The 27839-nt window shown below is 38.0% G+C and overlaps 2 protein-coding genes across 3 annotated transcripts; one reads left to right on the plus strand and one right to left on the minus strand.

The window, feature by feature from the left end:
* Positions 1 to 7489: 7489 nt before the first annotated feature.
* Positions 7490 to 16085, minus strand: extl2 (exostosin-like glycosyltransferase 2). Its single transcript, XM_067453158.1, has 5 exons — positions 15963 to 16085; positions 14668 to 15095; positions 13207 to 13277; positions 12953 to 13068; positions 7490 to 8105 (listed from the first exon to the last, which is right to left on the minus strand). Exons 1-5 carry the CDS (start codon positions 15965 to 15967, stop codon positions 7712 to 7714), a joined length of 1014 nt encoding a protein of 337 aa, XP_067309259.1. The 5' UTR covers positions 15968 to 16085; the 3' UTR covers positions 7490 to 7711.
* Positions 16086 to 16453: 368 nt separating this feature from the next.
* On the plus strand, positions 16454 to 27798 carry zgc:110366 (uncharacterized protein LOC550476 homolog). Of its 2 annotated transcripts, XM_067453160.1 has the most exons (8): positions 16458 to 16817; positions 19595 to 19843; positions 19938 to 20039; positions 20124 to 20215; positions 21498 to 21680; positions 23651 to 23710; positions 24085 to 24209; positions 27374 to 27798. In XM_067453160.1, exons 1-7 carry the CDS (start codon positions 16733 to 16735, stop codon positions 24178 to 24180), a joined length of 867 nt encoding a protein of 288 aa, XP_067309261.1. In that variant the 5' UTR covers positions 16458 to 16732; the 3' UTR covers positions 24181 to 24209; positions 27374 to 27798. The 2 variants fall into 2 exon arrangements, with proteins under 2 accessions (XP_067309260.1, XP_067309261.1); XM_067453159.1 differs by lacking the exon at positions 24085 to 24209 and having other exon boundaries at positions 16454 to 16817.
* Positions 27799 to 27839: the final 41 nt, after the last annotated feature.

The raw sequence follows: 27839 nt of genomic DNA on the forward strand, positions 1-27839 counted from the left end.
TTACCTAATAATAAAAACAGGAAATGTGATGCATTTACTGTACACCAATGCACCAGAACATAAAATACACAAATAAAAGTAAATAAATTGACTTAATTAATATTGCTGTTTGTAAGTGGAACATACATCAAAATATCTACTTTTAGTTTCAGCATGAGTGTGAGTAATGGCAGCATTTGGGAGAACTCTACTAAACCTTATTTCCTTTTAATATCTGAAATATCAAACTCCTGATAAACTGTGAATATCCATCAGATATTCCATCCATCTGATGATAAACTCAGTACTTATCCAAATTCTTTCTAACTGCACGTGTCATATTCAGGAAAAAGCCTAAACCTTTAGAGAATATGTGGGTGTGCAGTTTCATTTTGAAATCTTGGCACAGATAAAACAACTTCCTTTCCCTAAACTTTGAAACACGCTGACTTTCCCTTTTCCTACAAAAACAATGTAACAAGTCCATTTGACCTGTTAATTATCACAGGCATTGTTTATTGTCTTTCTGTCATCAGCAAGTTTCATTCTTTGTTCCAACACCGCAGGCGTTAACATACACTGATTTAAGTGCTGTCAGGGGTGTATGTTATATCAAGGGATTTTACTCGATTAATAAAGTGTGGTTTACTCGAGTGCTATTTAAACTGACCTGATACTTTTACATTACTTTTCTTTTTTTACAATTAACTACCTTTTTTGAAATTAACTACTAAATTACAATATTATTTATACTTGAAAAGTATTTGAGTAAAAAAAGTATTACAGCTGTGTTTTCGTATTTTGTACTTATTTTTATAACATAAAAATTGATTTGTTAGTAAAAGACATAACATTGTAAAAAACAATCAAATTAACCCGATTTCTTCAGTGAGATTTGATTTAAAAATGTCTACTTTTTTTTTTTTTGTGTGAAAATTATATTGTATAATCTTTTGGAAAACAATTATTTAAAAAACATTATGAAATGATACAATCTTTGTAATTATTTATTGACGTTGTTCTTACCAGGGAGTGGATAAAGTATTATTATATTAAAGTTAATAAATTATTATATTGACTAACAATTAGGGCTGTCAATTAATTTGTAATCAATTACGTAATACCCTATTTAATTTAATCGCAAACAATCACATATCAATAAAAATAAAATTTTAAAAAATGCCACAAATTAACTATTGAAATAAGGGCTGTCAAGCAATTGAAAAATTGGTCCCACTTGATTATTAATGATTAATGTTTGAAGAATTTCTGTTATGGGGGGGGGGGGGGGGGGGGCAATCATAGTGACAAGTGGATCATGAGCTTATTTGAGAACAAAGTTCTATACTGTTGTACTCATTCAGCAAGAATTGTGCTATGCTATGTAGCGACTGGGCTACATATAATAATAAATTAAATTAGCTCAATAGGGAATTATGGGGATTAATATTTAATTATTTATTCTTAATCATAACTGGTTATGATCAAACAATAAATCTTCAAATCACCCAATAGGACATACCTAACCTAGGTATTTAAGCAATATAAATTTGGTTAACCACAATGGATTGCAATTAACGAATATATATTAAATCATTACAGAATAACCTTTAAAGAATTAATTCAAAACTCATCTGATCCGTTCTTTTAACGAACGATCAGTACAACCTCTTATCAACTCTCAAAGCTTTTATTCTTTCTACCAAATCTCTGGGAAGGTTACTCCTCTGGCCACAAAGAGTAAACTTTCCGAGCTAATGGGATATTAGTTAAAGTATTCAAAGATACTCATGAGAGCTGTAGCTAGATCTGAACATTAAAATGACTTGTCTTGTGAGCAGTAACAATGACAATTAAACATGGATACAATGGTTTTAATAATTGATACTACGAATACACACGACTAGATAAAGAATACATGTATATACAGAATAACGACAGGTAACGAAATAGAAAAGGAGAAAGAAGAGAAAGGAAGGGTTCAGAATGGCATTTCACAAACATTACTACAGAGAGCCAGCAAAGAACAATAACACCTTAAACAGGGTTACTAGTCTTAAAAGCATCTAAATTTCGATGGAATTTATACTTGCATGGGTTGCTTTGTGTTGAGTATAAAAGAATGTGTGTGAGTCGTCTCAGAGTGTTCTGTGAGCTGGAGTTCTCTCTCTCAGTTCGTCCATGTGATCATGTCTCCGATCCGCGGGAAGTTTGAAAGTAGTTTGAGAGTGAATGTTGCCAAAAGGAGAATAAGGTTTCCTTCGAGGTTGTGGAAGTTCCTTGACCGTTGAGATGGTTGAGATGGGGCTCAGTGACTGTCCACCTTTGTCTAAGGACTGAGTAGCGGAGCGCGCAGACTTCAAAGGACACAACCAACCTGACTTCACCTCCTAGCCAGGGCCGAAGCCTCACGGCAAGAGGTGAGCCGGCTTCAGAGGATGGGAGGAAAGGTCCGAGGACGAGTAGAGAAGAGACCAAAGAAATGTTTCCACTTGTCTTTTAAGACAATTAATCCACACCCCTTCTAGGTTATCTTACCCAATCCAGAGGGTGAATTCTGAGCGGGAAAAATTCTCTTTGTCTCTGTTTACGACCTACTTTGCATGTTTTATCAGGTGTCGTAAAGGGTGTCGATTTTATAAAGTTTTACTCCCAAGATTGCTAAACGTACTAATGATACATTTCATAATCCTATTCTGTGCATCGTTGATTAAGACAAAGAGAGAGGAATATTTAGATATCAAACACGTTATGGCTGGGAGATATTAAAGCAGAGATACATTCTCACACAGGAATACAAGCATTTAAAACGAACTTACATGGTTTATACATCATGACTATGTTGGTATGACATAGGGAGCATACAGACACACAAGGATACTTCATATACAGTCTGGAATAGTTTTTAATTAAAGCTTCATAAGGAATGTGTGTGTGTGTGTGTAGGTCTGTGTATTGGGAAGTCTCCGGCGTCTCTCTGTCTGAGAGAATGTGAGGGGGGAACAGGGTTCAATTCATGTGACCAGATAACAATCTGATTGAAGTTGTCACAGTTTTCCAAAGATGCTGTCTGTCTCATTTCATCTAGGTCACAAAACTGTCTAAGGTGTCAACTTCACCAGACTCGTTGGCATCGGGCCCCTAATTTATACGTGGCTATAAGCTATCCACCCTAAACATCAGAATTGACTCATCTTTGATCCTGATGCGAGAGAGACCACAGACGCTACAGCTATATGGCTATTAAAGCACGGTGTTACCAATTAGCAAGGTAACATTTATTGAATTAGGTAGTTAAATATTTCAAGTTAAGAATAATTCAAACATATAAATACAAAGTACAAATCTGCCAGTTCTTCTTCATTCAACTAAAACGTTGAATTCCTGTATTTGATGTAAATGATCACCACAAATATTTTAAGTTTTGCCAACTTATTTGGGTTACAGTGCACTTTGGATTGTGTAAGTAGTTTATATTTTTAAACAATTTATCTTCCACCACCAGATAAATGTAATCATTGTGTAAAACTCCTGGATTTCCTTTGACAATGACATTGTTCCTGCAGGGGAGCAAAATAAACAGACTGCTTCTTTATCTGCTTCCAAACACGTGCAATCAAAAGTGAAAGTACATTCATCAAGAAAGGGGTTGCACTTTATTTTAAGATGTCTGTTTTACTGTGTAATTATTTATTACAGCTATTCTCAATTGCCAAAACACAATTTATGAACCCTTGCTCTATTTTCTAAAAACATGAAACGTTTTACCCGTGTTCAAAATCAAACAAAATCATAAACAAAGTGATCAAAATGATATACACAAAACAAAGAAAACATTGTTCAAAATATAGTTCTCAGGAAAAAGTACATTTTTAATCTCAAAACAAATTTCATAAAAATGTTCCATCATTGTCTTTTGATCAATGAAAACATGTTCTATCATAGCTCAAAATCGATCAGAAGTTACTAATCTGCTTTGCTCTTTGCCATTTTTTTTGTTCTTCCTCCTTCTTGTACCTCTATTTTTACCCGGCACCTCACAAACTTGTCCTTTGTCTCTCTGATACTGTAATTCTTGTTCTTTGTTGATATTGTTAGGGGTTAACAGCGTATGACCCAGGACCAGTAGTGAAGAAATGAGGACAAAGAGTCAGGATTACAATTAATTAAAAGAAAAATTTACTTAAAGGGTTACTTCAGCAATTAGCATATGGCTTTGTATCATTAGAAACCCTGCAGTATATTCGAATGATTGTGCCCCCCCTCACATATCCCCCTGCGACAAGAGATTTATGCATTTTATTTCTGGAAAAATTCCTCCCATGACGCAAATATCGTCAATTTGTGTCATCGGAGGAATTTTTGGCCAGAGGCTAAAGACTACAGCCAGCAGAGGGAGCCAATTCCGCATGTTTTCAACTCGCGCGTGGGGGATGGGAGATCACACTCACAGCACTCAGCTCGCAGCTGCAGCCTCAGGCATTCATGAAAATGGTGCGGCCAGCAGAGCAAAGTAAGTCTTTCAAATTCTCAAATTAATTCCTATGAAAGTTAAGCTTTCAAAGGCATAAACTGAAAACGCACCAGACTGAACATGCGCTGTGGATCTATGCCGCGGACGCGTTTACCTCGGCTCTCATCACAAGCTCATCCATGACTGTCAATATATCTGACTCCTGCAGTTTTTTGAGACTCCCTCAGCGGCTAAATCACATATTTGAACAGACACTTTCAGTTTTTAATTGTAGTGTCTGTTCTCTAACTGAACTGATTTTATGAAAATTAATGCGGTAGCGGTGGGAAAGTGATCAGTGATTCAGTAATCTAGTAGTGGTGGCATTGGGTGTGGCTTCATAGGGCAGCGAAGCATTCTGGGAATTGTTGTCTTGAGACAAATACGTTTTCTGTCTATTCTCAGTCTAGAAAGCACTAAATTAAAAAATAATTTCACATTTCTACTACATTAAAGACCAAGTTTAAATACAGATTCCTCTTCCCAGCGCTAAAGTACTCCTTTAAGAATAGTTTGTGGTTTCAAAAGCAGAAGCCAGCTTCAAGTCTTACAAGGAGTTCGTAGGCCGCGCTCCCTCTCTCACCGTCTCGTTGCCTCGACCCAACATACATACAATTGTACCAATAGTTATAGTGTTTTCAAGTTCTTATCCATGTCGTTACTGCAATGTGGATGGTTTTGATTGGATTAGAGACAATGCACAGTCATGGTAAATTTCCACACGTCAGTTTATCTGAAACGAGCCACTTGTTGACGCTTTCACCCCAGATTTAGGCCCGTGGTGACCTTCCAGATATGGAGCAGGCGCCAGCTTGCCCAGAACAAGAAGTCCAGAACACCAATCTCTTAGAGTGCCCATTGTACACTATTCTCAATACTGATCTGTAACCTAGAATATTGCGCACATACACAGATACACAGTCTCTCCAAGGTTAGAGCTGATTATGCTCCAGTTCTAACCAGTTCTAACCAAAACATACTAATAACGGGCTTTCTTTCTGTGAGAGGGACCGACAATAGTACAGCCAATATTCATCTCGACTCTTTAGTGTTTCAGTAAAAGGAAATATAAAAAAGGAATAAAATATAATAAATTAAATGAAGCCGGGCTAAGTGAGCAAACCCTGTTACTGCACTCCTGACATGTTAGGGATGTGTGATGCCTTGGCACAGCCTTGCCTTGTTTCTAAGTGTTTAGTGAAACATCACACATCCCTAGGCCAGACCCCCAGTCACTCCTCAGAGACCAAATATACACTTTAGAAAACAAGAATCTAAAAGCAAAATCATAACTGGAAAGAATCATTATAATAATATAGGAAGATAAATATTGATTAAGGTTTTGATTATGAAGTTAATTAGGATACACTTACCTAAAGGATTATTAGGAACACCATACTAATACTGTGTGTGACCCCCTTTTCCTTCAGAACTGCCCCCAATGCAAGCTTATCTGCCAACAATGTCCTTGTTACCAATGTCTTAATTACGTTAGGCTGGCGATAAGCGATATGAACGTTCAGTAGGCTGACCGTACCCCCCGTGATGAACTCCAGAGTCTCAGGTTGCCTTCTGATACGATTGTGCCGTTCCAATCTAGAATTGACCCGTAGTCCTAACTCCATCAGGCCATTAAGGCTCTTTGGAAGGTCCAACGTGTAGATCTCTTGTTGGATACGGTCAGCCAGCCCATGCAGGAATCAGTCCCACTGCACCTCCTCGTTCCAGCGGCACTCGGCGCCCAGGGTGCAGAACTGGATCATATAGTCAGAGACAGAATGTTTGCTGTATTTATTATGCTCAAGTTCAGAAGAACAAACAGTTCGCTGCAAGATGCGATGACGAATACTCAGGAACACAGTAGAACAGGTAGACAGAAGCTCAAGAACCAGCTGGACAGGCAGGCAGATCGGAACCTCGCCGGGCTGTGACGCAGGGATGCAATGGGCTATCCGAATCGACAGGAGACAGGACTCCGGAATGACGAGCAGATAATCCAGGACACACGAGGACAGGAAACATGCAGACAGGAACGAAATGAACTACAATAATCTGACAACAGAACTGGGTGTGACCCTCATATAAATAGCCCCGGTGATGAGTGCAGCAGGTATCCGTGATCAGAGTGAACAGCAATCAGAAACCACGCCTCTAACAAAACCACACACACAGAAAAGGTGAGACCATGCATACGGGACACAACACAGAGTTTTTAAATCCTAATTATGAAATCGCTAACATGAGAATTTTTCTCTCTCTCAAAAATGCCCACACTAAAATATTTTTGTGCATCACACTACAAGATATTATTAAGATTATCATGCCAGTATGAACACATCACATGATGGAAGCAGTGGGAAGCAGATGTAAAAATGTTGAACGCTTGCCATACAGCACTCCACACGCCGTTCCCCCATCTCCACTGTTCCAACAGTCCCGCAAACAGCAGCTTGGTTTGTAGATCAATCACAACAGACTGGGCCACCTGGCCAATCAGAGCAGAGTAGCTCATGAAAAGGAGGGATTTAGAGAGACTCAATCATCAGACGAATTGTTTGAGAATCATTGAACAGTTTTTGAACTTTTAAAAAAATAAATGTTTTCGAAATCTATTAAGACGACATCTAAAACAAAATTTGCAGCCTTTAAAATAGCATGTTAAAGAGACTTTAAACACCTTGTACAAACCCTGCGCAGTTTCTTTGGGGAGTGCAAAAGCATTGAAATATAATTTTCCCTCCCATGTCATATTTTTTCCCTTCACCTCGTCCCTTTAAATGTTCACACAATTATCAAATCAAACACAATTCTGACTTTTGTTTCTCCCAATTGTGAGATGTAAAATCGTAATTGCAAGTTATAAAGTCTAAATTGTGAGATAAAAAGTCTCAATTAATATTTGTTATTTTTTATTCTGAAAACAAGCTTCCATAGTATCATAAGCAAATGCATAAATTCTCAAATTAAATAAAAAAAGAAAGAATCTAAGCCTAAATATAATATAAATGTAATTTAATTATACATGTAAAACCATCAAGGCCTGAGAATGTTACTGTGGTACTGTTACAAAATTCCACCAAACTTGTGTTGGACAAACTCATGCATTATGAGATGTGCACTTTCAAGGTTTTAAAAGTACCATGCATGGCATTTGTCCAAAAATGATGACATATCATCTTATAGTTGAGATTGCACCAGTCTCTCAAATATGCTAATACATCATATCCTGCTCTTGTGATTAGCATAGCTGGGAAAGCCGAACTGTGAGATCATGATGTTGGAGTGGCGGAGCGGCATTTCCCCGTAGATCTGAGTCAGCTTGTTGAGGCAGTAGGAGCGCTGCAGCATGTGCTCCGCTCTGTGCCACATGCCCACATACCCGCTGCTGGCTTCCTTCTCCAGATTACGCATATCTACGGGCCTCACGAACACCCCAGAGGGGCGCTTCAGACCGGACACCCGTGAGAGATGATGTGCTACGGCAAAGTTCATGGCGATGTCGTCGCAGTTCTGGGTTTCGTCCACCAGAGTGTGCACTTGACCGGGCTGATCTTGATACAGCTTCAGGAAGCGCTGATGGAAGAACGCTGCACCCACTAGGATCATTGAATAGCTAATGGGATGATAACATGGCATTCAGGAAGTTTTTGCTGCTCTTTCAAAGACATTTTACATTCATAATGTGAAATGGGGATCAATTACATATAGTTGTCAACAAAAAAAACATTTTTTTAATCGATACAGTTTAAAACCAATGTTATTTTAGGATTATTTCTATACTTTTATAGCATTTATTATTATATGTTAAATGAGCTTTGATATTTTTTATTTTAGGTTTAAAGGTGTCCTAGAATGAAAAATTTAATTAACCTCGCCACAGTGAAATTATAAGAGTTCAGAACATGAACATCACATAATGTGAGTCTCCTCCTTTATATGTAAATCTCGTGCATAAAAACACTACAGAAAACTAAGTGATTCTCAACATAACGCCACCTGTGACGCAATCGTTGGGGATCATTTATATGTACGACCCCAACATGTTCGAGCATGTGCATTGTCAGGCGGAACTGCACAGCCAAATGATCGGAACTGCAGGTAAACAAGCGACACTCGAGGGATAGAAAAAACTGCTGCCCTCATGGACACACGTCATGTTCCAGGCTGTGTAGGAGACGTGAGGACTTTTCTACCCTTCCCACAGATTAAAAATGTCAACAGTCATGGTTGATGTTTATAATTGGATACCTTAACAGACCATGAATAACTCTAAAAGCACAATACTTTCCACAGCAACAACAGCCGGCTTAAATATCACTGTAGTAATATGTATTCTGCAACATACTTTGCCTTAATCAATAATGTTCATTAACTTCAGCATTGCGTGATACTAAAGTGATTGCTGTCATTTTGATAGATAATAAATAGTATTTACCCGTGAAAACAAACCTGGAAAAAGAGAGACACTTTCCAGTGAATTCCATTCTTCATTCCAGTGAACTATTAAATGGATTAATTGTAAATGAAATCAAGAGAACAGACCACAAATGTGCAGTGTATGTTGTCCGTTTTCATACTTTAGGCCTACAGCGCAATGCAAAGGGGAAAAAAAATAATCATGAGGAAATTAAATAGAGCGTTTGCCATATATATTATTCTTGTTATAACATGTTACGTCAAAATACCAAGCTTTACGTTATTTTCATGATGTCTGACAATAAAAGATAAAAGGAAAATTGACAGCTCATTCATTCAAACTGACAAAGAAGCTTCATTTGAAGGGCAACTTCATGATTTAAAATTATTTTGTTTTCAGTCTTTTTAAAATGGAAGTTTCTCGAACGGGAAGTTCCACCCATAATTTAAAATACAGTATTCTCGTCAGGAATAAGGTGGATAAAGTTTCAAGGGCAGTTTCAATTGCATGACTTTTTCTAGGTAAAATATATTTTTTTATAAAATAAATATATATTTTATAAAAATATATATTTTTATATCAAGTTCTTGAGATTGTCTTTCTGAATAAATTAATAGATATGACAAAAAGGAGCAGTCATTTATCCAGTGAAAAGGAATTTAAAGGAATTATATGCAAGAAATATATTTCAATTAATCATAAAATGGCCCTCATATGTCACTAAACATTAAGAAATATGTTAATTTCAAATACTTATATCACTGACAACAGTAGTCTGGCAAAGTTAGTCATTTTAAAGTTTTTGTTGCAGCCCTCAACTTATGTTAATGTTGACATGTGTTTTGGTCTGAAGCTCCGCCCTCCACCTATCGACCAATCACAAAGTCAGTAGTGTTTCGGCATTCGGGTTGCCAGCTCTGCTCTAGTTAGCACAGCTGCAGCTACAAAATTTCCTGCTGGATCCTGCAGCCTATCTGGCAACTTGAGTGGGACAGGGGATAGTGATTGCAGTACCAGTTTTGACCACAATCTTACATACACTTCCTTTAGGAGTGTTTCTGTTTCTTTATTTGAGTGACAGTAATATGACTTTTGAGCACAGACTGTAAAAAACAACGTGCCTCCACTTTTTTCGACTATAGAAAAATGAATTGATGATTCCATCATTCGGAGTGGAGCCGTGGTATCAAGGTCCCTCCCATAATCCTGCCCTAGACTCCACTTTTAGACATGCGCTCGCTAACTTCCCTAAGCACAATTCCTGTTTCTCTAAAGCCCCTTTCACACTGCAATTCCGGCAAATACACGGATAATGCGACCCGGCATTTGTTCCCGGGTCGCTAGATTTGGTCCAATCACACTGCCAGCAAAATACCGTAATATGTGCACTTTTCACACACAACCCGTAACGGTCCCGGGTCGAGTTGACACGTGACATCCTGATGTGACGTATAATGGCGAGCGATCTCAGCTTCAGCGTGGATAGTAAGTAGCTCCATGGTCTCGACTTGTGTCCAGTTTGCACATATTTCTGCTTGTTTAATAGTTTCTTTAGTATACGAACACTCTCTGCGTTTAAAACACCGACTAGCTCTTCTGGCACTGCAGGGTTGTATTATTGAAAAAACAAGCTCTAGGAGTCGCACGATAACTACGTTCACGTTGCTGCATTAGTTTCGGCTTTTGTTCACACAGCGCTCGTCCCGGGTCGAATACCGCAATATTACTAGGTCCCCGACCCGGGTCGAATTCGGTAATCAATCCCGGGACGTGGTTGCTTTCACACAGAAGGCGACCCGGCAATGTTCCGGGAATATTGCGGGTCCGACGTGCAGTGTGAAAGGGGCTTAACTGTCATCATGTTAAACCCGCCCATAGCATGCCAGGTGGATAATTCAGTCTGTGATTAGTTCCCGCAAAAGTGTAACAGAAGCATCAGAAAAGAATGTACAGGTTTCCAGACGGAGTTGCCGGGCAAAATCAAAGGCAGATCAGGCTGGGTTTACCCAGTCTAACTCATAAGGGAAAAAACTAAATAATAAATCAGCATGTTGACCAGTGCAATGTTTGCCATTAAGTGTAGCAAAAGCATATTTGTGATATTTGAGGCTGGATGTGCTGCGGTGATACGCTAATTCCTTGTTGTATAGCTTGCTCACAACCATGCTCTTGACGACGCTTCCATTCTTTCGTTTTTTAAAACAAAATTTCCCATCCACGGGGCCAAGCAAAGCAGTCTCATCAGCTTCTTCGTTCATGTTCACTATGGTTTGTTGTTGTCGTGACTCCGGAGCGCTAGTTGGTGTTCCAGTATAATCGGTCCGTCGAAACGTATTCATTGAAAAACGTTCCGCGGTGCAAAAATAAGTGTGGTTAATTTTTTTTTTTTTTGGCGTAATAAATTAACGCGTTAAAGTCACGTAATTAATTAATCTTAGTTAACGCGTTAAAGTCCCGGCCCTAATTTTTATTTAAAAAAAATTGACTAAGCCTTGTTAAATGACTATCATTTCAACTTAATGGTGAAGGTGACGTTAGTTACAAGGATCGAGTGAGCGATCTGTAAGCAACTAAACAGTAATAGTAAACGTAGTTAGCTTCTGAGTTGTGTGTTAATGATGAAATATAGACTAATTAAGATTTCAATCCGTCAAAAGGGATCGACATAAGTATCTACTGTTGTATTTTATGACAACACTGGCAAGAAATAATATTAACCTTTGTCATTTGACAAACTGTTACATGAGCTAGTTGAAGTTTCCAATATTCGCATCTCGCGTTAGATCTAGACAACACAGGGGATATTATCGTAATGTTGTCTTACTAAGAAACTTTCAATTTAATCAGAAAGAAGTTCAACAGTCAAGAAGTGGATAGAATCACTACTTACTGTTTGCAGGAATATGGTTGGAATCTGCCATTTCTTCAGTTTTAGACGCTGAGCGAATCCTGCTTGATATTGCCCCAGGATAGAAAAACTCTCCGTGGTGAAATGGGCCGAGCAAACAAACAACTTTTAATTAAATCGTTGCGGTATCCGATTATAAATAAACATCAACCATAGCTGTTGACATTGTTTATCTGTGCGAAGGCTATGAAAGTCCTCACGTCCCCTGCGCAGCCTGGAACATGACATTTATTTCCATGATCTGCCATTTTCGCTATCCTTGCGTGAAGCTTGTTTATCTGCTGAACTCCCGATGGCTGTGCACTGCGCAGTTCCGTTTGACAATGAACATCAGCTGACATGCAAATGTTAGGGGCGTACATATTAAGGATCCCAGCGATTGCGTCACATGTGCTGTTAAGTTGAAAATAGCCTGTTTTTCCGTGGTATTTTTCCATAAACAATATTTACATATGAAGTAGGAGGTAATGGTGTTTGAGAATTACTGTATGTGATGTCCATGCACTTAACTCTTTATTTAATTATGGCAAGGTTAATTTAATTTTTCATTCTAGGGCACCTTTATACCCATTGTGCAACGTAAGCAATGTTGTACATCAATTTGTGAGGAAAGAGCATAAACAAATGGACTTAAACAGCCTCAATCGCAAGCACAACACCCCCCGTTTTTATAGCATCAAATAACTAACTAAAACCTAACTTACTTTAAAGCAGAGTATACATCTAATAAGAACAACCTAAAATGACAGAAACCATCTTTGAAAAAAAAATATTTGTAATTGGATTCTTTTGACCTATATTGCGGCAAGCCATCAGGGGTTGATCGAAATACTATGGCTTCACTTTTCAGATGTATGCGGCACTCTTGAGTGTTCATTTGCCACAATGCTTATTGATATATTTTGATATATTAACCATGAAAAATATAGGACAAGACTCTAACCCTGTCAGAAATTTATTTGGGAGGAGACAATAAAAATAGCAAAAGGAAAGTTGTTTCAGAGGCGAAGCGAGTTTCCTTTGGAATAATGTACTCCAATGGACAACAAGTCCAGAAACATCATTTTAACTAAGTAGGTTCGTTTTAGTTTCATATCGACTTTTGTATTAATTTGGAAATTTTTCCCAGTCTCACCTGTCACCTCCACCTTTGTCTGGATCCTGAAGCTCAAAGCTGCCATAGCTGTACACACCAGATGCTGTGGTCACATGCTTCCGCGGAACAAAACCCACAATCTGATCCGGGAATTGCTATAACACAAATTGAAATGATAAGTTAGGTTATGTGTCTCTAAAGAGAGTAACCAAAACAGCATTTAAAATGATAGTCAAGTAAAACACACATTATCCACTGACTGTCAACAACACAACGCTTATGGCAAACATTACCTTCCAGACAGAAAATGCAAAGCTGATGTCAGGAACACTGATCAATGTGTCATCGTCTAGCATCAAAACAGCTGCCCGGGTGAAAGAGAGTGTCAGTCAGTACAATCTCAAAGACAAGAGCACATACACTTGTAATGAATCTAGTAGGATCATGCTTTAAAGGGAGAGTTCACCCAATCATCGTTTATTCACCATAATGTTGTTACAAACCTGTAGAACTGACTGGGAAAACAAGATATTTTTAGAAATGTTGAAAGAAAAAGAAAAAATTGACAAATTAGGCACATTTCTGAATGAACATTTGTTTGGATATTTTTGTGGGGCATAAAGTAAAAAAAAATTAAAACCTTGTTTTGAGTACCTTCAAGGCATGGTCCCTGACACATACTGAGTTCCGTAATGATACGATAATGCGTTCTTAAAGTACAGCATTTTAGGACAAAATTCTAAATGGCTGACACTCACAATAGTCAAAGACCAGTTTTATGATCTTAGAGCAAACATTCAGAATTTATAAGCAAAAGGACCAATTTTTCATATCTCCTGACCAGTAGGTGATGCTGTGCTGAGATGCTGCATGCTGCATGCAGCCTCAGGTCATGCTTGAGATGACAAGTACCAAATTTGGTCAGAATACGCTAAAGTGATACCTGACGTCCAATTTGACACGCTTTTAGTCAAATTCGGTTGCACGTTATTCAAAAACTGTTGGGTTTATCAAAAAGTTTTTTATAACGTTTTGCCAGCATGGTCATGAAGAGGATCTGATTCGATTTCCGTGAAAATCGAATGTACCACCTAGGAGGAGTTTGAAAAAGTATGGGTTTTTTTGGCTGGAAAATTTTCATGACAAAAATTATGAGAAAGAAATGAAAAGAAAAAAAGTCAAAAAGTTCAAAAGTTATTCGCATAAATGTAAGTGAAAATTAGGACAGCTGATGGCGCTAGAGAAATTGAGTTAGAGACTCCAAATTTGATGTGATGAATGTTTGGACTGTACTCTGTCTGTGTGCCAAATTTTACACCTTTTTATTAACTGGCTCTATTGTCTGTCATAGACTTACATGGTGGAAGAATAATAGCAATAATAGGAAATCACACCTTCAGTGCTTGGCCCCAAATAATAATATTTTATGTATTAAAATATTTTAATTTTAAAAAATGTGCATGTCTATAAAAAAAACTATTTTCAGGGGGTCATTGTGTCCAGAGACTACAGACATCTGGTACATTTGCAGAAGTGTTTATTAATCTGTGCTGTCCCCGTTAAATAAACAAATGAATAATACACAAAATGTGTACTCTCATGAGTGTTTTAATCCAGTTTTTCAAAAACGTCCTTTTCTTTATCATGGGCACTCTTATGCCACAGACCCATGACCCTAAATTGGAAATGATATGGTTACATTTTTGGATCAACTATCTGGTCACCTCTCCTTTATGTGAGAATCACACACCTACCGTCAGTCTTGATCTCAAGGTGCGGCTGCAGTCGATTGCGCATTCTGTTGACGGTCTGCTCTTTGAAGATGACGGACACAGGATGTGGGCCGAGGGCATCCCACAGTTTCCTGGGCGGTGGCTCTCCAGGGTTATTCCACACGATAATGATGCAGTGCAGGTGAGGCACAGCCTGATAATGATTGAGGAGCCTTAGGAGTATATCCGTGCGGTTGTACGTTTGCATGATTATAGTAAAACTATTCTCTGGGTCCGGGAGGCTAAGTGAGGTGTTGGATCTACGGCGGAGCTGTTGGAGAATGTTGCCGTCCTCATTGTTAGGCAATAAAAAGGTCAGAGAGGCTCCGGCCAGAAGCAGTAACACAATAGAGCTGATGATGAAGTGTGTCCGCACACGGCCCAAGGATCTGCAGCAGCACCAACGAATCCTGAAGACAGGAGAAGACAAGAGTTTTTAAGTGAGGAGTTTTTATATTGCTGCAAACCTGTATATATTTATTTTTCAGTGGAACACAAAGAGATATTTAGTAGAATGCCCAATTTGCTCTTTTCCATAAATCAAAAACACACTGTGGCAATACTGACTAGCATTACAGTTATTACTGGAATAAGATTTCAGACAATTGTGAGGGTGCATGCACACACAAACTGGAGTAATGGTGCTGAAAATACAGCTTTGGAATCACAGGAATAAATACATTTTAATGTATGTTAAAACAGAAAATGTATTTAAAATTATAGTGATATTTCAGAATATTACAGTTTTCACTGTATTTTGTGTATTACAGTTTTTTTTGGTAATCCTTAGAATAAGGATATAAAGTCCAAGTTTTGCAGTAACAAGTAAAAAATAGTGACTTTTTGTTGTTGTTGTTGTGAACTATCACTTTATGACCATAACAACATTTACAGAATTATTAATGCTTGGACTTATTAGTGTAATTTAATAAAGGGGGGTTTCACTACCATCTCTATGCAGGTTTTGTTCTCAAAAGTTTCAGTAGTAACTAAATGGCCCCCCAAAAAAATCTTTAAAAAAAATCGAGCAAACAAAAGAAACAGATAATATGTGTTTACAGACACGGATGCCTTTCTGGCATGCCATCAATTTTACTAAAATTATTGTGCGACCCTCTGGAAAAAACAACAGAAAACACTGTTGATTTATTAACATTATTGACTTAAAAGACACGGCAAGCGACGCATATCAAATGCATGTAGCAAATAAACTCAATATAACTTTCATGATAGACAGAGTAGATTTACATCTTGAAATATGGAAAAGCAACAAGTACCTCATTGTATTCCCATCATACACGGCTCCAGAAGGAAGTTTACTTCTCGCGCATGAGCATATTCGTTTCTGTCCGGCTCGTTTTCGGGAATCTGTTCGTTGCAAAGATCCGGTTCAAAAAGCGATTCAGCGGTTCTTTACGTCACCATGTGGATTCTGCCTTTTTTTTTTTTTTTTTTTTTTTTGACCACAAAATCAGTGATATTGGATTTATTAGTCCACTATTTGTCGACGAGGTTTTATTAATAAGACTGTTTATTATAATTTCATGTATTCCAGCGGTGCAACCTATCTCTTAAAACATATAGCCATTTAGAAACTAAATATTAATTTAATTTACAATAACTCATCAGTTTTTGGCTAATTACGAACCTATCCTAAATCGCCCTTTCTCGGTTCAATGTTTCAGCGAGTCAAACATGCCGAATCTTTTCGACCCCTATTGGTTCGACCACTGACTCGGCCAGTTTAGCAAATGATTCACTTTCATTTGGTTCATTAAAGTCTTCTACTCAACGGAATTTCGTTCACTGTGCTTATTTATTTAGAATAGAGATACGTTTGAGACTGGTACATGTTTAGACATGGTTTGTGCGTCCCCATTTTGTGCGTCGTCGCAAAGCAACTTTGTAGAAACATTGAGAAACGCTCGCGTTCTTTCCTGCAGAGAGCGGTAGTGAGTGAACTGCAGTACTAAGACGGGGTTTCTTCACTGATTACACATCAAATCGTTTTGTGTCCATAGAGTGCACATGATCTGCAGTCTAAAATATGGTGACAATTCCCAGCAGCTGCTCAGCACCCTGTCCTGCAGTTACGCTGTCGAATGGACTGAACATTCCCATACTGGGTTTAGGTGAGAACAAGCTGAATTTATTACATCCGAATGCAACCATATGAATGACAGAAAAATGTTTCTACTCACTGCTTGTTTATCTGACTGAACGCAAGCCTGTTCAGGTCTGAATTTCGGCTTACATAATAAGTCATATTTATGAGATGAAAAGTTGAAATTGTGACATAAACATATTGTCATAATTATGACTTTTTAATGTAATAATTTCGGCATTTTTGTATCATAATGATGGTTCTTTATTATTTTATTGTTTCATATGGCCTTAATGGCTATTAAGTTTTTCGTCTTAGACTTTATCTCATTTCAACTTTATAATCTCTTAATCTACATTTTATAATAATGACTTATATGTGATAATTATGATTTAAGGTCATGGATACCTTTTGTCCTTAGGGATAAACAAACTGAATTGAACTAATAATATATATGTATGTATGTGTGTATATATATATATATATATATATATATATATATATATATATATATATATATATATATATATACATATATACATTTTTTTTTTTTTTTTTTTTTTTTTTTTTTTTATATACTTTTTGAAGCACTTGAAAGGCAAATTTCCATGAGCCCAATGATTTTTCCTCAGCTTAACTTTGAAATAAAGCTTACATATTTCTAAATTAGCATTTTTAGTATACACATTTACTTTTTGACAAAGAATACCATTTAGGTGCATTTTTTTAACGTGTAAAAGCATTAAATTAGTTTATGTCCCTCAAAATCCAGTTCACCCTGTTACTTTGATGCTATTTTTCCATTATAATATTAAAGCTACAGTCCGTAAGGTATAGCTCCTTGTCAGCATCTCGTTTGAAACCTGCAATTGTAGTTATTTATTTGTGGAATTATCTTCTTTACGTGGGTTGTCTATTGGCATGGCTCCTGCAGACCATTCCTGTCGGATCCAATATAGAAGGCACAGCCTTGTGTTTTAATTTCCATATGTCTGCAAATCCAGCTCGACCTGAGACTTGTTTACAAACTATTCCGCAGTGAAATGAAGTGAACACGTGTACATGTCTTCCCCACGTGAGCTAGAACTTGAAAATAATAATAAATATTATAATAAATACTAAATGGAACTTAAATAAAATAATAATGGAACTTTGCAATAAAATAAGCATCACACATTGATCCAAAGGGAGCTTATGCAGCGACTGTGTGTTCTTCCACAACCAGGAATAGCGCAATATCTTGCTATCTTCTTCAGCATGCTTATTGCTACTGGCTAGCATGATCCAAACTGCTCCATGAGTCGGTGGGCGGGGCTACTAAATAAGACTTGCTCTCGACATGCTTATTATTCTGTAGAGGCAGTGTTTCGCAACAGATGACTTAAAGATAAACACAATCGCTTTCTGGGCCTGGTGTCTGTCTATAAAAGCTTTTCTTTGACTAACAATGAAGTTTTCAGCTCTGAAACTTACAGGATATTCTTATATTACCATGACCTTTTATAAATCGAAAGCTCAAGGGAAATTTGTTTTCTCAATGTATCACGCATACAGATGATTTTGTGATAATGAAGAACCACAATGTCATGTGAGCGTGTCCGCGATAGCAGGGTTGCCAGGTTTTCACAAGAATACATGTCCAATTGTTACTCAAAAGAAGCCCAATCGTGTTTCAGGGAGTTTTTTTGGCAGGGTTCCATGCTAAAAAATCGCATTCCTGGGGCTAAATACCTCATAATTGGGGTCGCTTATACCCACAAACATGAAAAACAGCCCCCGGTAACAGTGTTACAGTAGCCCACTTCCATGGGAAATCTGCGGCCTTGGCAACACTGCGTGATAGAGAACCAAGCAGATGTATCACGTCTTCGTTTTCATTTGTGTGTTCACAAGCTGTGAAGGATCCGCGCTCAGTGGTGTGGAGCAGCAGCTTATTTGCATTTCAAGCAGATACACAAAACAGCAAATTTTTCTCAAACCCAAAAATCGGCTTTTTCAAAAGGTTATATTAAATGATCTGTTAGGGATTTTGATCTGAAACTTCACAGGCACACTCTAAGGACACCTGAGACTTATATTACATCTTGTAAAAAGGGGAATAATAGGTGCCCTTTAATGTTTGATGATACCATTTTTCTACAAATGTATATGACTAAATATGCTATCGCTTGTTTCTGCTGCTTCTTCACATATGTTTTGATCAGGAGATTCAGTACTCTTTTAGAAGATGTGTAATGGCCTCTACCATATAACAGTGTAAACACGGAAAGCCATACATTTTCGTCAATGGTAAAAAAGTTAAAAGTTAAAAAAATGTACATTTGTCAAAGAATCATTCATTCAATAAATATATATATATTTTCAAAAACTGCAGCGATTAACATTGTGTCAGAACCGCTAGTAAATTACATGTTTTGTTTAGTTGTCTGTTTCAGAATCGTTGGGAAATTGTGATCTTTATTAGAAACAAAAAAATTGTGATTCTCAATTTATCCAGAATTGCTTAGCTTTAATAGACAGATATTTTCTTCAACTGACAAGACATTTTTTTTTTTTTTTTTTTACCAAAATTGCTCAGTCCAAAATCAATCAAACTGTAGGATTGACCTGGGAATGTTTTCGTAGTGTTTGTTTGGTAATATTTCGGTAGCTGTAGTTATTTGTTAGTGACAACCAAATTGACAGCATTTACTTTTTACCAGTAATAATCATCTGTGTATATATTAGCAGTATAACATGTCATTATTGTCACTACACTTTTACACAGTTAACAGTTTTGAATTATTGTCGTCTCTCATTCATCAGGGACATCTCATGATGGAGGCTACAGTCATGAAGCGGTGATTTATGCTCTACAGGAGTGCAGCATTAGACATATAGACACAGCCAAGCGTTATGGCTGTGAAGAGGCTTTGGGGAAAGCTGTGGCTGACAGTTCTGTACCACGAGAGGAGCTCTGGCTCACCACCAAACTATGGCCTGGAGATTACGGCTACCTGAATGCCAAACAGGCCTGCCGGGACTCGTGTGCCAGGTTGGGGGTGGATTATTTAGGTAAGAGTGACATGTTGTATCAAAACTCAAACGCTAGATTTCTTTGTAAACAGGCATTGACCGTCTCGAAACGGCTTTTAAAACAACTTTTCAGACTTGTACCTGATGCACTGGCCTGACTGCATGGTTCCAGGTCTCTCCAGTCGCGAGGTTCGGGCGGAGACGTGGAGAGCTCTGGAGGAGCTTTATGATGAAGGTTCATGCTCTTTGAGGCTCATTCTACTGTGCTGAAATGACAGTAACTCAGACAGTAGATAATGTCCTATCTTCCTTGTTGCAGGTTTGTGTCGTGCCATTGGAGTTAGTAACTTTCTCATCCATCACTTGAACGAGTTGAAGGATCGTGGTGGAATTGTGCCTCATGTTAACCAGGTATGACTGAATGAATGGCTTTTGATTCAACTCGAACTGCAACATCTGATGATGATCATCTTAAAAACAACTGTACACTACTAAGAAAAACATAAAAATGTTGGTTAAATCTTATTTAGCTTTATGTATATAGAATTATGCAGTTTACAATATAATGATAATTTTTTTATTCTCCATGATAACACCAAACAATGTTTATTCTATCTTAAAGGGTTACTTTAAGCGATTAGCATATGGCTTTGTATCAGTAGAAACCCGGGAGTATATTCGAATGGTCGTGCTTATACCAATAGAGCATATTTGGGATATGGTGGAACGGGAGCTTCGTGCCCTGGAAGTCCCACAAATCTCCATCAACTGCAAGATGCTATCCTATCAATACGGGCCAACATTTCTAAAGAATACTTTCAGCAATACTTTTCATACCTTGCTGAATCATTGCCATGTAGAATTAAGGCAGTTCTGAAAGTGAAAGGGGGTCAAACACAGTATTAGTATGGTGTTCCTAATTTAGGTGAGTGTATATACACACTGACTACACACATAACATTATGACCTAATATTGTGTTGGTCCCGCTTTTGCTGCCAAAACAGCACTGACCTGTTGAGGCATTGCCCCCACTGTACTCCTGAAAGTGTGCTGTGGTATCTGACGCCAAGATGTAAGCAGCAGAGTCCTGTAAGTTGCAAGGTGGGGCCTTCATGGATCTGGCTTGTTTGTAGTTTCCCAGCAGAACATTGTCCAAAGCTTCACACATCCTCCGCCAGCCTGCCTTCATAGTGGTGCATAGTGCATCAACACGACGCACAAGCACCCAACTATCTGTGTGATCTAAAAGAAAACGTGATTCATCAGACCAGGCCACCTTCTTCCATTGCTCTGTGGTCCAGTTCTGATGCTCATGTGCTCACTATTGCCCCTTTCGGCAATTGACAGGGGTCAGCATGGGCACCCTGACTGGTCTACGGCTATGCAACCCCATACGCAACAAACTGCGATGCATGTGTATTCTGACACCTTTCTGTTAGGACCAGCTTTAACGTCTTGAGCAATTTGAGCTACAGTAGTCTGTTTGATCGGACCACACGGGCCAGCCTTCACTCCTCACGTACATCAATGAAGCTTGGCCATGGCCCTCTCACCGGTTCACCAGTTTCTTCCTTAGATTACTTTTGATAGATACTGACCACTGCAGACCGGGAACACCCCACAATAGCTGAATAATTTGCAGCTGAATAATTTATTGTAGGTAAACCATGTTACTGTTTGATTGACTCGCAGGTGGAGTTTCATCCCTTCCATCAGCCCCTGGAGCTGGTTGAATATTGCCGGAAGGAGGATATTGTTTTTGAAGGCTACTGTCCTTTGGCCAAAGGTCAAGCCCTCACTCACCCAGCAATCTTGGAGCTCGCCCATAAATACGGCCGTAGCGCATCACAAATATGCATCCGCTGGAGTATTCAGGTACAGTTTGCTTTTCAAAAGATCCTCAACTTCACTTTATAGGGATCACTCAAAAAGATTATTCTTCCATTATCTACTCCCCCTCATGTTGTTCCAACCTGTAGAAAGTTAGATGACAGATATGTTATTTTGTGTTTGAAGAAAAGCTCAAAGCTGGTTATGCGTAGTGCAGCTAACAATGTAGATTGTAACACTGTTATGAAACCGTATATATAATGTGCATCCAGCTGCTTATTGCAGAATAAACTGATGGGGTGATCAGGTAATCTTGCATCAGCCTGAAGGGGTTTATTCTGTGACAACAACTGGCTGGATGTAAATTACCCTAATTATTATGCAGCTACGTGCCACACAAGTAAATAATTAGACATTAAATATTCATACAAATAGTGTCTATAAAAGCTTTTCTTTGACTAACAAGGACGTTTTCAGCTCTCAAACTTACAGGATAGTTTTATATTACCATGACCTTTTATATATCAAAAGCTCAAGGGAATGTTGATTTCTCAATTCGTAAGCCCTTTAAATATTTTATTAACTCACAAAATTCAAAATTTCCATGAGGAATTTTTTTCCCCTAGCAAGCATAAAGTGCTGACTTCAGTTATCCATTTTTACGGGTTGTTGTTATAATATTTGTGAAAAATCTGTCTGTTAAAGGGGGGGTGAAACACTCAGTTTCAGTCAATCTCATGTCAATCTTGAGTACCTATAGAGTAGTATTGCATCCTTAATTTCTCCGAAAAGTCTTTAGTTTTATTATATTTATAAAAGAAATATAGGCTGTACCGCGTCTTTCCGGAAAAAAACGAGCGCCTGGAGGTGTATCGAGTGGGCGGAGCTAAAGAATGACGATCGCGAACAAAGCGGTGACATCCTCAAGCGTGGAGAAACCCATGTTTATCTCAGCTAATAGATATATGATCCAGAATCAAATCTGAGGCTGAAATAAATAGAACAGGAGAAACAGCAACAGCAGGACTTCCGTCTCTGTGGTATGTACTGTATTTAGTGGACTGTCAACATTTGCGTGTGTTTACTCGCAGTTTATGAGGACATGGTTTCGGTTTATGGACTAATGTATGCGACTAAACCTTAGCAGTAGCAAGCAAAACGGTTTTGCACGTCAGACTAGTGTAACGTTATACATAGAACAACAACGGACTAACCGTTAGTGCATTTGAATGATGAAGCACGTGATCGTGTCGTTTACTGATGTTTACTCACGCGACGATAGCCAACAGCACAGACATTTGAAGCAGTTTTACTCACCGGCTGCTTCCAAAGCAGGACCGAACCTTTATCGCTGGGACCGCTCCGTCAAAAACGCACTTCTTTGGTATGATTTGGTGAAGTCCTGTGACAGCATTGACCGTGGAAATCCACTTTGATGTTGTGAAGCTTCCCGTCATTTCTGCGTTCAAATCGGTTCAAATGCAGCGCTGCCTTCCTGGAATGCTGTGCTGAAGCGTTGAAGTCGATTGATGTCACTCATAGGAATAGAGTGGAGCACGGCGCGACATAAGTGTTCACGGACGACTGGATCTGCACCTGAGCGAGTGTTTATGGGCGTGCATTTCCTCTCTCGCTCTAGTCACGTGCGCACCCTACCGGGAGAAGAGCCCGTACGGCCCATACAAGGACCTTCCGCTCTATTAACGTCAAGTCGAGCCATACTCAAAAAAAAACTCTCCGAAACTTGTGAGAAACCGGAAGGAGTATTTTTGACACAGAAATACTCCATCAAACGTCCAACATTAGTTTTTGAAACTTTGTCTATGTTTAGGATGGGAATCCAAGTCTTTAACAGTGTAAAAAGCTCAGTATGCATGAAACAGCATTTCACCCCCCCTTTAATGTAATAAAATTAACTTTTGATTGTGATATTTTTTCCCCAGAATGTCATACAAATATATTTCACAAGCATCCGTTTTGTTATTCATTAATTGTAGTTCTACATTTATTTTCAGAATGGAGTTGTCACAATTCCAAAGTCCACCAAACCACACAGGATTCATGAAAACTGTCAAGTAAGTTTGAATCTGGATCTTAAAGTTGCAATTTTCAGACAATTACACTATAATTTTATACAATATTAAATCAAACTTTAAAGTCATTAGCCGAAATAAGACATTTAAATGCAAAAATACATTTAATGCCTTGCAAAATGCTTTTTACTAAACCACAGAGGTAAAGTAATACTAAAAATGAATAACACTAATAACTATTTGTACCAATTAACAGGCAGAGCTACACTAAGCTCTACTAAGCTGAGATTTGTATTATACATTCTCAGTTCTTTTTTTACTTTTTGCCAGTTTGTACTGCACCACAATGGAATCATCAATAGTTTCTCTATGAAATCATCCTTTTTAAACCGCACTCATAATGTTGTGCTGCACAGGTGTTTGGGTTCAGGTTGGATGATTCAGACATGGCAGCTCTGAGTTTGTTGCATGATGGGAGACATGTGAGCTGGGACCCAACTCATGTGGAATGACAAAATCTCCAAGAAAACCACCTTTTCAGGTGAGCTTGGAAAACAGTGAGGCTCTATTTAGAAATAACGGAGAACAAAATGGTATTATCTTTAAGTAATTATGTACAAAGGGCTCCAGACTGCGACCAAATACTCTGAATTCTCGACCTTTTTTCTTGTTGGTGCGACAAAGTTTTGTGAGTGGTCGCACTGGTGCCACCACCACAGTGCCCAACTGATAAGAGCTGCCATTTCTGTTACATATGAGAAACATCAAACGGAAACAAAACGGAGCTGCGCTGCATGGACCGTTTATCAGCTTGGAGCAAAACTAGACAGTGCAATGCGAGCTCACATACGGGCCGGTCTCGATCACGTGACATCGCTTCTACACAACGCTGGGAGATCCATTGCAAAAGCGTTTGAATTCACCACAGAATGAATAACATTGAAGCGAAATCTAGTGGAAGTGTTCGCCGCAGAATTCTCGGTTAATGTTATTTTTAATGTGATGATTTGTCAAACTAAAAGTTTAAATGTGTTGGCCACTTTGTGGCAAACAGGCACTTTTATTTAAAGACATGAAATTATCACTATAACCAGTAGTTGGCAGCAGAGGAGCACTTATTGACTTATTTGCCATTTCCACTCCTTTAAGTGTAAGTTCACCCAAAAATGAAAATTTTGTCATTTAATTCCTCACCCTCATGCGGTTCCAGAGTCCATAAGACCTCCGATCATCTTTGGAAAACAAATGAAGATATTTTTCTTGAAATCCGAAGGCTCAGAAAGGCCTCCATTGGCAACAATGTAATTTCCTCTCAAAAGACCCATAAAGGTACTAAAGATGTCTCACTACAGTGGTTCTACAAACATTATATGAAGTGACAAGAATAGTTTTTGAGTACAAAAAAACCTACATAAACTCTTATTTAGCGTTGGCCAATTTCGAAACACTTCTTCCTGAAGCATCAGAGCTTAATGAATCAGTGTATTGATTCATGATTTGGATGGTGTGTCAAACCGCCAACCTGCTGAAATCACGTGACTTTGGCGATCCGAACCACTGATTCGATAGACTGATTCATAATGGTTTGAAGCTTTAAGAAGCGGTGTTTTGAAATCGGTCATCACTATGTAAGTCGTTCTTTAGGTGTTTTTTTGTGCACAAAAACTATTCCCGTTGCTTCATAAAATTATTGTAGAGTCACTGTAGTGAGATGGACTTTGTAACGACGAAAATATCAAAATAACAAAAATCAAAGTAACAAAAATATCTTCATTTGTGTTCCGAAGATGAACGGAAGTCTTACAGGTGTCGAACAACATGAGGGTGAGTAATTAATGAAAATGTTCATTTTAGGGTGAACTAACCCTTTAAATGGTTAGAGCACCCAAAACTGAGAATTGCCCCATGATTTATTCACCCTCAGCCATAGGTGTATATGACATTCATCTTCCAGACGAATAAAATTAGAGTTGTATTAAAGGTGTCATGAACTAGCTTTATATATATATATATATATATATATATATATATATATATATATATATATATATATATATATATATATATATATATATATATATATATATATATACTGTTGTCTGAGATCAACTAATGATGTTGGTGTGGCTTTTACGTTTTTACAAACACATAACTAATAAGTAATAGGCTATTTTCTACACTGGTTTTGAGGCTCTCTCTCCAAAACCCTGGGTTTTGATGGGCGTGACGCACTGGAGACTTGGAAGTAAACACCCACAGCTAGGATTGGATAAGATTTGCATATTTAATGAGATCCCCTTTCAGTTCAGTTGAGGGAGAAATTGTTTTGAAAGCGGCAACCGGAATGATTCTCTTGACCACGGGGCTCGTAAACATCTTAATCAAACAAACACAATTATTTATTTCTTAACCACCCACGATTGATTGAAATATTATTTTTTTATTACTTGGCCCGCCCGAATGGTGGATATGAGCGTGAACCGCACACGCCCCGATCAAGAAAGCACACGTGCGCACGCCCAGATCAAGAAAGGAATATTATTTCATTATTTGATATTCACCAGCCTGCCGATGGTCAGATCCAATATAGAAGTCACAGCACTGTGTCTGCAAATCCAGCGTGTCCTAAGACTTGTTTACAAACGATTACACAGAAATGAAGCAATTGCGTCTTCCCCACGTGAGCTGGAACTTCATTAAAAATAAATGAAGTAGTATCACACATTCCTAATATTAGGATTCGAAGAAAGCAAGATATTGTGGAAGAACAAGTTATCTTCTTCGGCATGTTTATTGCTGCTGGCTAGCGAGATCCGAACGGCTCCATGAGTCGGTGGGCGGGGCTACTGAATTAGACGTGCTTATTCTGTAGAGGCGGTGTTTCGTCAGTCGATGGCGTCAAGATGTGGCACATGATCGTTTTTCTGGGCCTGATGTCTATAAAAGCTTTTCTTTGACTAACAATGTTTTCAGCAGAATATTCTTATATTACCATGATCTTTTATATATCAAAATCTCCAGGGAAAGTTGATTTCTCAATTCACCCTTTTAATATAACCCCGCTTTTATTAGTCTGAAAGAAGAATGTCATATACACCTAGGATGGCTTGAAGATGAGTAAATCATAAGGGGTGAGGGTAATTTTCATTTTTTAGTGAACTAATCCTTTAATATATGGAAAAAAGTAGGAAGTCGCAGTCTCATGAAAAAAAAAAAAAAACTGTTCTTTGAATTATGACTGAATTACAGAGAAAACAAAGTAGAGTGCACCTTTTATCATCACTGAAACTCTGTCCGTTCAGTGTGATACTAGGAGGAACACTGGTACATTTAATAAGAGTAAAATATTTAAATTTTCCCTATAAAAATCAGGTTTTTGCACATTACTGTTGTTAATGAAAGTGAATTGTATTTGCATATAATTTCAAGCTCAGTCCTTCACCGTTACATTTTTGATAAACAAAGATGTAATATTATTAGTAAGTGCACTATTAACAAAACAACGCGAAACAAATTTTTATGATTAAATTAACTTTTCCTCCAGCACTACCAAATCTGGCGCTTGGCGCCACTGCTCTCAAATGTTAGTCTGGAGCCCTGACAAAGGTTGATTTTTGACAGTTTCGGTCTTTAGGTAAAGTTATTACAGGATTTGAGTTTTTTTATTTACCTGATATTCATATTAGCTTCATCATTATTTTACAGGTTTTTGGATTCACACTAACAGCAGCGGACATGGACCAAATTAGTGGATTACACACCAATCAGAAGCTGATTCATCTCACTCATCCAATCTGGAAAGGATAACCTAGCAATCGAAATCCAAGAGGATTGTTTTAGGATACTGGCAGGCCCTGATCTCTCTGTGAAAGGAAAGGTCATTTATCAAAGTGATGCATTCAAGGCAATCAGGGATTTGAAAGCTGCTCTGTCCACATGTGCCTTTTTAAATGACAACACAAATGTGGTATTTTAGTCATGTTGAGGGACTATTATTTGTGCAATGTCTATATATTTATAGTAACAGTATGTAGTATTCTGCACATGGTACAGAATTTTTGCCTCAAATATTTTTTGACATATTAGCAGTCATTACCTGTGGCTAAATAAATGTACAACTCTTCAACGCATACATGATGTATTACTCTGAAACTACAACAACAGAAAACTA

The sequence above is a fragment of the Pseudorasbora parva genome, chromosome 9, assembly GCF_024679245.1.
Source record: "Pseudorasbora parva isolate DD20220531a chromosome 9, ASM2467924v1, whole genome shotgun sequence".
Classification (NCBI taxonomy): domain Eukaryota; kingdom Metazoa; phylum Chordata; class Actinopteri; order Cypriniformes; family Gobionidae; genus Pseudorasbora; species Pseudorasbora parva.

What these genes read in the sequence shown, in the direction of transcription:
- extl2 (XM_067453158.1), bottom strand. An exon ending in TTGCATTTTCTGTCTGGAAG is followed by an intron (nt 13,069 to 13,206) that starts GTAATGTTTGCC and finishes TTTGTGTTATAG; the next exon opens with CAATTCCCGGATCAGATTGT. An exon ending in GACAAAGGTGGAGGTGACAG is followed by an intron (nt 8,106 to 12,952) that starts GTGAGACTGGGA and finishes TCATCCCATTAG; the next exon opens with CTATTCAATGATCCTAGTGG.
- zgc:110366 (XM_067453159.1), top strand. Translation starts at nt 16,733, where the DNA reads ATGGTGACAATTCCCAGCAGCTGCTCAGCACCCTGTCCTGCAGTTACG. An exon ending in GTTGGGGGTGGATTATTTAG is followed by an intron (nt 19,844 to 19,937) that starts GTAAGAGTGACA and finishes ACAACTTTTCAG; the next exon opens with ACTTGTACCTGATGCACTGG. An exon ending in GGATTCATGAAAACTGTCAA is followed by an intron (nt 23,711 to 27,373) that starts GTAAGTTTGAAT and finishes ATTATTTTACAG; the next exon opens with GTTTTTGGATTCACACTAAC.